This window comes from Eucalyptus grandis, chromosome 8 (assembly GCF_016545825.1).
Source record: "Eucalyptus grandis isolate ANBG69807.140 chromosome 8, ASM1654582v1, whole genome shotgun sequence".
In the NCBI taxonomy this organism is placed as follows: domain Eukaryota; kingdom Viridiplantae; phylum Streptophyta; class Magnoliopsida; order Myrtales; family Myrtaceae; genus Eucalyptus; species Eucalyptus grandis.
In genome coordinates, this window is record NC_052619.1 from 22,765,539 (window position 1) to 22,774,265 (window position 8,727).

General features: G+C 40.9%; 1 protein-coding gene across 1 annotated transcript; it reads left to right on the forward strand.

Annotated features, from left to right (window-relative positions):
- The first annotated feature begins 1,207 nt into the window (after nucleotides 1-1,207).
- Nucleotides 1,208-8,727, forward strand: LOC120287068 (UPF0496 protein At5g66675-like). The gene is made up of 4 exons (XM_039299739.1): nucleotides 1,208-1,292; nucleotides 6,675-6,840; nucleotides 7,201-7,868; nucleotides 8,111-8,727. The coding sequence occupies exons 3-4, from the start codon at nucleotides 7,544-7,546 to the stop codon at nucleotides 8,659-8,661; spliced, it is 876 nt and encodes a 291-aa protein (XP_039155673.1). The 5' UTR covers nucleotides 1,208-1,292; nucleotides 6,675-6,840; nucleotides 7,201-7,543; the 3' UTR covers nucleotides 8,662-8,727.

Below are 8,727 nucleotides of genomic sequence, written 5' to 3' on the forward strand. Positions count from 1 at the left end.
AAGGATCTGATTTAGTCTGAAGATTGATTCTCAATCTAGATTCCAATCTTGTGATTGATTCAGCAAACAGTAGATATGATTCACTCTAAAAAAAGATAATATTTTGTAAATTCTATTTAATTCATTTATTGTATTACAAAAACATCCACATACTTGTACATTGAAGTAATGAGAAATACATAATACAAATTCCCCTTCATCCCTTTTACATCTCTTGTCATGGTATCAGAGCCTTGCTCTTGATCCACCTTCTGCAATTATTTTTTTTTTTTGAATTGCGTTTGATCGTTTTCTGGTTCGTTACTGCAAATCATTACCTACGAAACAGAATCAGCACGTCGAAAAGGAATTCAACGCTACATCCAACATGCAGAACCCAGCCGTTCAGAACCTAGCGATCTGCTTTATACTTCACCGCCAACGGACCGAAATTGAGGTTGATCGCGCTTCAGCTTCGACTTGGGCGAGGGGATTCCTGGCCGATGACGGCATGCAATGTCATTGGCGGAGATGCAACCATTCGGTATGGACGTGGATTTGGAATTGCATGACAGTCGAGGTCGCCGCCGGACTTCCTCCGACGGAGGATGCAAAAGCGATGTGGGAAACTGATGTGGGAAACTATTGAGGAAATGTATGGGAAGCTTGACCTTGCGGAATTGGAGCAAGGGAACCTCTCGCTTCACTTGCCTATCGGTTCTTTGGAACGAACTCGAAGCCGCGGAGGAGCCAGCTTGAAGGCCTAGAGTCAACAATCAAGCAGTACAAAGAGATTAAGGAAAGAGAGAAAGTGACCCGCTTCCTATTAGCCCTAAACCACAGTTGGTGACCTTTCTACTCGCAGACCCTTCAGCAGTGCTGCCGCTTTGGCTGCATTTTCCAGCTTGCTGTCCAAGAAGAAAACCAGCACCTCGCGACCGCCGGACATGAGAGGGGAGGAGAAGGCATGGTCCCTGTAGCGCCAGCAAAGATCTTGGGTCACCCTCACGGCGGCTTCCGCGTGCCGCAGCGAGCGGCCAGCTCCAGGTCGGGCTCGGGAGGAAACCACCCGTGAACGATCGAGGGAGAGGAGGAAGACAATTGTGGTAATCCTAGGAGTTACCGATTCAACGGCTAGGGATCAGAAGCACGGATCGAACGACACCCCTGCAATCCGATGTGTTTTTATTTTGTGGCTGGTGAGTTGAGTTCTGCTTGTGGTAATCCTAGGAGTTACCGATTCAACGGCTAGGGATCAGAAGCACGGATCGAACGGCACCCCTGCAATCCGATGTGTTTTTATTTTGTGGCTGGTGAGTTGAGTTCTGCTTCAACCTCGTGTGTCTTCTTGATTTGTTTTGGATTTTTATTTAGTCCCCGCGACGTCCCCTTCTGGACGCTCGATCGACGGGGGCGATTGCATCCGATGTGTTTTTCTGGGCTTTTCTTTCCCATTTTGGAGATGGGTTTTAGCTTTGATTGGAATTTGGGTGCGAGGAGAACCGAATCGTGCTCATCGTCCATCGCAATTTTAACTGAAGTGTAGCAGTCGAACTGTCTTGATTGTTAAATTGCTAAAAAGGAGGAGAGATGAGGCTGAAACTTCATCTTACGTAAAAAGCAACTCCAAGTCTTTTACAAAAGACAAAATACATAACGTAAAACACACCATAACTACCCATGTTCCCCATAAAGCACTTGCCCCACTAACACCTAAAAACTAGGATAACCAACACACATGACTCCACTAATTCTAATAACTAAAAACCAAATCAGCAACATGTGGAAAAGGAAATAACTGTTATATTAACAATCCCTCCCTTAAACTGATGTTTGCTAACATTCAGTTTAAAGCCTTGACTTTTTTCACCGTGCAAACACCTAGTAACCTTCTAAGCTTCACAAATGACTCCATCTTGAGGGCCTTGGTGAATATATCAGCAACTTGATCTTCACTCCTGCAGTAGATTAGATCAATTGTTCCATCATTGCTAAGATCTCTCAAGAAGTAAAACTTCACATCAATGTGCTTGCTTCTTCCATGTAACACCGGATTCTTGGAGAGTTTTATTGCTGAGTTATTGTCACAAAAAATTTTAGTAGGTCCCGGTTGCTTGAATTGTAACTCCTCAAGAATTCTCCTTAGCCAAATAGCTTGACAAGCACTAGCTGTTGCAGCAACAAATTCAGCTTCTGTACTTGACAATGTGACAATTGGTTGCTTCTTGGATGACCACGAAATAGCACCTGTTCCAAACATAAAAGCATAACCCGAAGTGCTCCTCCTATCATCTTGATCTCCTGCATAGTCACTATCAGTAAATCCCAACAAATCAGACTTTTCACCCTTCTTGTAAAATAGCCCAAAGTCAGACTTTTCACCCTTCTTGTAAAATAGCCCAAAGTCTTTAGTTCCTTGCAAGTAACGAAGGATTCTCTTGGCAGCTAACAAATGCATTTGTGTAGGATTCTCCATATATCTACTAATTAAACTCACAGAATACGTTATGTCTTGTCTTGTTGCAGTTAGATACATCAAACTACCCACAATTTGTTTATTAAGTGTGCTGTCAACCTTCCTCCCTTCATGATCTTTGTATAACTTTAAGCCAAACTCAACTAGAGTGTTTACAGGATTACAATCCTTCATCTGAAACCTGTCCAAAATTTCTCCCACATATTTCTTTTGAGAAATAAAAATCCCATCATCCGATTGTACCACTTCTATGCCAAGGAAGTAATGCATCATACCAAGATCAGACATTTCAAACTCATCCATCATAGATTTCTTGAATTCTTCAAACATGCCATCACAACTTCCAGTAAATATAAGATCATCAACATACAAGCAGACAATAAGCATTTTCTCTTTATCTCCAATCTTGACAAAAAGCGTATGCTCATAAGGACATTTTGAAAACCAACTTTAAGAAAATAAGTTTCAATGCGACTATACCAAGCCCGGGGGGCTTGTTTTAGCCCATAAAGAGCTTTCTTCAATCTATAAACTTTATGCTCATTTCCAATCTTGACATAACCAGGGGGTTGCTCGACAAATACCTGTTCCTCCAAGTACCCATGCAAGAATGCCGATTTGACATCTAGCTGGAAAATAGGCCAAGAATTCTGTGCCGCCAATGCAACCACCAATCTGATCGTGTCATGTCTTGCAACTGGAGAAAAAACCTCTGTATAGTCGATCCCATATTGCTGCTTGTATCCCTTGGCTACCAAACGTGCTTTATATTTGTCAACCTCACCATTTTCTTTCAATTTTGTTTTAAAGACCCACTTTACACCAATGGTTTTTTGTCCATCCGGAAGATCGGATAACTCCCAAGTATCATTTCTTTCGATGGCATTAATTTCATCATCCATCGCTTTTCGCCATTTTTCTTTTTTGACAGCACTCTCAAAAGTTGTAGGGTTATAGTCTGAAAATAAGGCAAAGTGAGTAATTGAATCTTTAATTCCAGTTACCTCATAATCTTCCATCCAAGCAGGCTTTCTTCTAACACGGCGAAGAGATTGGGCTTCTTCTTCATTGACTTCAGCGCTTGTTGGTAAAATTTCAGCAACTTTGTAGAAGTTGTATTTGATGAATTTTGGGGCATATAAGGTGTTGAAATTTGCTCCTGTTCAGCATCATTGTCATAAAGAACTTGGGTAGGCTGCTGCCTATTCCAATCCCAAATGTTCTCTTCATCAAAAACAACATCCCTGCTAGTCACAATCTTCTTTGTTAGTGGATTGAATAATTTATATGCTTTGGATGCTTCACTTACACCAAGAAAGACACATTTTTCAGCCTTGTCATCAAGTTTCTTCCTTTTCACATTCGGGACATGGACACATGCGATGCATCCAAAAATTCTGAAGTGATCTACAGCCGGTCTTCTCCCACTCCAAGCCTCTTCAGGTGTCATATTCTGAACAGCAAAAGTTGGACTTCTGTTTTTTTTTGGTTAAGAAAGTTGGACTTCTGTTCAAAACATGAATACTCCAATTTACTGCTTCTAGCCAGAAAGTCTTTGGAACTCTTCCTCTTGCCAATAAACTTCTCACCATGTTGAGAATTGTTCTATTCTTTTGAGCAATATTCACCGCCGCGATCTGTTCGAAGAGTCTTAATAGTCTTTCCCGCTTCATTTTCAACACGAGTTTTGAAGCTTTTAAATATGGAGAAAGCTTCTGATTTTTCCCGTAAAAATAAACCCAAGTTTTTCTGGAAAAATCATCAATGAAGGTAATTAAGTATCTTTTACCTCCATTAGAAGATGGATTTATGGGACCGCAAATGTCCGAATGCACCAGCTGCAAAACATCCTTTGCTCTCCATGACTTTTCTTTTGAAAATTGAGAACGATGCTGTTTGCTAATAACACATTCTTCATAGACTTGGGAAGGAACAGTAATTTGAGGAAGACCTGTCACCATGTTTTTCTGTTGGAGCGTCTTCAATCCACCAAAACTCAAGTGACCAAAGCCATGAGGGATCTTTCTTTTCAACCATCAAACAAGACTGAATATTTTCAATCTTTAATGGAAACAATCTATTTGAATTCATATGAACAACTGCAATAGCACCTCTAACGGAATCATAAATTTCACGTACACCTCTCTGAATGGTGATTACATAACCCTTTTCTTGTAATTGGCCAGCACTCAACAGATTACTTTTCAAGTCAGGAACATACAACACATTAGAGATCGTTTCCACAAAACCATTCTTGGTTCTTATCTTAATATCTCATTTTCCCATCACTTTCACAGAGAATGATCCCCAAAACTCACAAAGTGGAATGAAAATCTTCATTTAGATGAGAAAAAGAAGACTTACTTCCACTCATGTGGTTACTGCAGCCTGTATCCACATACCAAATATCTTACTCGCGCTCCTTTTCATCTTGAACAGCCATCAACAACGTTCCTGCTTCCTTTTCTTCAACAAAGTTTGAACTCTCTGCCTTTTCTTTATTATTAGGCAGCCTAGTATAACATTCAGATGCATAATGACCAAATTTATGACATCTAAAACACTCTACCTTGGCTTTGTAAGGATCCCGTCCTCTGCCTTTGCCTTGAAATTGGTCATTATTGGCTTTGAAATTCCTGCCAACATCTCTATTTCCTCGATCTCCCCTTCCTCTACCTCTACCTCTACCCTTTCCTCTGAAATTGTTGGAATGAGTATTGGTAGAAGCCTTCAACGCTTGCTCCTCTACTGTTGAACTTCTGTTCATCTTCTGTTCATGGACCAATAAGGAGCTTTGCAATTCATCAAGAGATAACGCATCTATGTTTTTCGACTCTTCAATTGAGCAGACAACATAATTAAACTTTGATGTCAAGGAACGCAAAATCTTCTCCACAATGGTAACGTCGTCCATCTTCTCGCCATGGAATCGCATCTTGTTGCTAATCTCCATTGTTCTGGCACAATAACTAGTGACAGATTCTCCATCCTTCATCGCTAGTGTCTCAAAATCTCTTCTCAAGGCTTGAAGCTGTGCACGCTTCACCCTAACAGAGCCTTGATATTTCTTCTTCATAGAATCCCAAATATCCTTGGAAGTTTCTTTGCAAAGAATAGTCTCCAAGATGGAACGATCGATAGCCTGAAAAAAATAATTTTTTGCCTTCAGTCCTTCAACTTTCGAGCTTCCAATTCTGCTTTCTGGGATCCGTCAAAGCCATGCCTGCTGGTGGCTCTTGAATTCCAGATTCGACAACCGACCAATACTCCTTTGATCGTAAAATTTTTCCATCAACATACTCCAATGGTCATAGTGACCATCAAAGCGTGGAATTGCTGGTTGAACAAAATTGTCGATGGCCATTGGAAATATTGCTACTGCAATTCTCTCACGAAAGCTTTTTTTTTTTTTTTTTTTTTTTTTAAACTCTCACGTTTCTCTCGTGCTCGATACCACTGTTAAATTGCTAAAAGGAGGAGAGATGAGGCTGAAACTTCATCTTACGTACAAAGCAACTCCAAGTCTTTTACAAAAGACAAAATACATAATGTAAAACACACCATAACTACCCATGTTCCCCATAAAGCACTTGCCCCACTAACACCTAAAAACTAGGATAACCAACACACATGACTCCACTAATTCTAATAACTAAAAAACCAAATCAGCAACATGTGGAAAAGGAAATAACTGTTATATTAACATTGATGTCACGTTTTTTCAATCTGGGAAGGAGTGTCGTGGCACGTTAGAACTGCCAGCTCCATGAAGACATGAGCTTGCAGTTTATGAGCTGAAACTAGGTCAAAAATGCCAAAATTTTTGCTGGGCAAAGAAAGGGAATTTCGGTGATATCCCCCGATTTCAGTTGCTATCGCATCGAATATGTCCTCTTTTGATTTAAAAATGCGGACTGAAAAATGCAAGAACAGAAGGAGACCACAGAATATTTGTACATACCCTTGAGCTGCGTGAAAAAGCATAGTGCAGCTATGGAACATTCTGATAGTATTTCCCGAACAAAGGAAAAGAAGTGATATGGCACATTATAATCATTATGCTTCTCTGAGTTGTCCGGGAAGGAGTTCCTGGGCTAATGAGAGAGAAGAAGCTTTTTTATAACACGAAGTAAAAATTCTTCTGGATAGTCATCATGTGTAATGTACAAAAAAGCAAGCACATTAACGGTCGTAATGACATATGAAGAACTTCTTGCAGATTTTTTTGCTGTTCCTTCAAATTGTCCTGTGGATTTTCTGAGAAACCGGCTTCTTTATTGGCTGCGAGCTCCATCACTGTAATGCTTATGACCTTCCCAGAGAATTGACTTAATTTGGCACAGGAATCAGGCCAAATTCCCTTGACTTGGGAGTCGTGTGGCAAGGTAAAAAGCACTTGATCATAGATACACACGGGCAAACTCTCTAAACTTTGTGAACTTGTCATTACTGAGTAACTATGAATGCTGCATAGCTATAGTTTAATCTGACTAATAATTAAATTTCAGAACAAAGTGTCCACTTCCTCCTTCCTGGCTTTGTGTACTTTTGCTCTTTGACCTCGATTCATGAATTTGTTGATTACTTCAGTCCTCTTGCTATGTTTAGGCCTTGATAAAAATTATCGGTTGGTCCCGGGTTGACCCTGAACCGGACCGAACCAATGGGTTCGGTCCAGTTCTCGTGCCACCAACCCGACCATGCTTACCCCTAGTTCTAAGCCCCCTTTGCTTGTTTGTCTGCAGTTGACTCTTGGTGTCTGCACTGTGATTGAGCTTTGGTTTGGTCCTTTTGAAGGAGTTGCAGTGGAAACAAGATCATCTGTTCTTTGTGGTATCAGCTGAAACTGAGGTAAGATCACAGAAAGAAGGGAAAAAAAGAGAAGGGGGTTTAGCTGATCTGTGATGATTGTGAGTCCTGCCTTTTTTTCTGGTGAATCTGAGCTCAGATATTTTGGGCAGTTTTCCACTGTACCCACCTTTCATATATATAATTCAAGCACTGCGCTTGCTTAGCAAAACTTGAAGAAGGGTTTGGCTTTGGAGTTTTTTTGGCAATCCCCATTTTTCACATTTTTGGACCCAAAGAATGGGTGGGAAATTTAGTAAAAACAAGCTAGGAGACTCTTCATCAATGGAAGACAGCTATCTTAGATACCGGTCTGACCTGACCTCTTATGAAGCTGCCGATGGAGTTGACACGAGCTTGCAAGATTTTGAGAAGACCTTACATGACCAAGCTGATAGAGTAATTGGGACACTAGCAGCTGGTGCTAAGGCTCAATCCCTGACAATCAACAATCTAACAGAGGTGATTACTGACCTTCGAGAGATGCACCTTATATCAGCTAAGATCATTCTTACATTGGACAAAGACATAAGGAATGACAAAGAGCTGTCAAATTTAGTGGGTTGTTAGTTTGAGCAAGGCAAACAGATATTAGAATTCTACACTTCCCTCAAGCAATGTGTGAGTGGGGCCCATGAAAACTATTTGAGTATTGAGCATGCACTTAGGCACTTTGAGGAAGAGGGAGGAGAGAATGTGGGAGGGGAGAAGTATGTCAAGACAAGGCAGGAGCTCCAGAAATTCAAAAACGCAAGCGACCTATTCATGAACGAGTTGTCCAAGCCTTTTAACTTGGTGTATAACCAGCAGAAAAAGTTGTGCAAGGAGTTGCAGGCTTTTGCATGAAGAAGCTTGACAAAAAACTCAAATCTACGAAAGTTTGGAAAAGGGTGACCAAGGCCATATTTCTGACAGCCTTCGTGGCCACTTTGATCTTCTCAGTCGTTGCGGTCGCAATCAATGCGCCACCTTTTGTGACTGCTCTAGCTGCTGGTCTGGCAGCTCCAATAGGGACAGTCGGCAAGTCGTGTGATACTTGGTGGAAAAATTGCCATGCGAAACTTGAAAAGAAAAAGGAGTTGATAGACATGATGAATATGAGAACCTTGATCTCGATTGTGGAATTGAAGAGGATTTGGTCGCTTTTGAATCAGCTGAAAACTAATGCCAACTTCACTCTTGGAGAAGAACAGGAAGAAGCGGTGAAGCCTGTAATGTTGGTGATTCAGAAAAAGTTGGAAGAATTCATGGCAACCATTGAGAATCTCAGTACGGAAGCTAATGAGAGTAGGCGCCATATAGAGCTCGCAATGAACATGATATCTCAGAGAGTAGGTGATGTGATACACAGATCATGAGGAAAGTGATATTTTATAAGATAATAATATAATCCAGTCGTTAGTTTTTTTTTCTCTAATGCTTAG

Bases quoted from the DNA above. Each gene is read 5' to 3' on its own strand.
- LOC120287068 (XM_039299739.1), top strand. From the start codon at position 7,544: ATGGGTGGGAAATTTAGTAAAAACAAGCTAGGAGACTCTTCATCAATG. The intron at 7,869-8,110 runs GTTAGTTTGAGC...GTGTATAACCAG, and splicing joins GCTGTCAAATTTAGTGGGTT to CAGAAAAAGTTGTGCAAGGA.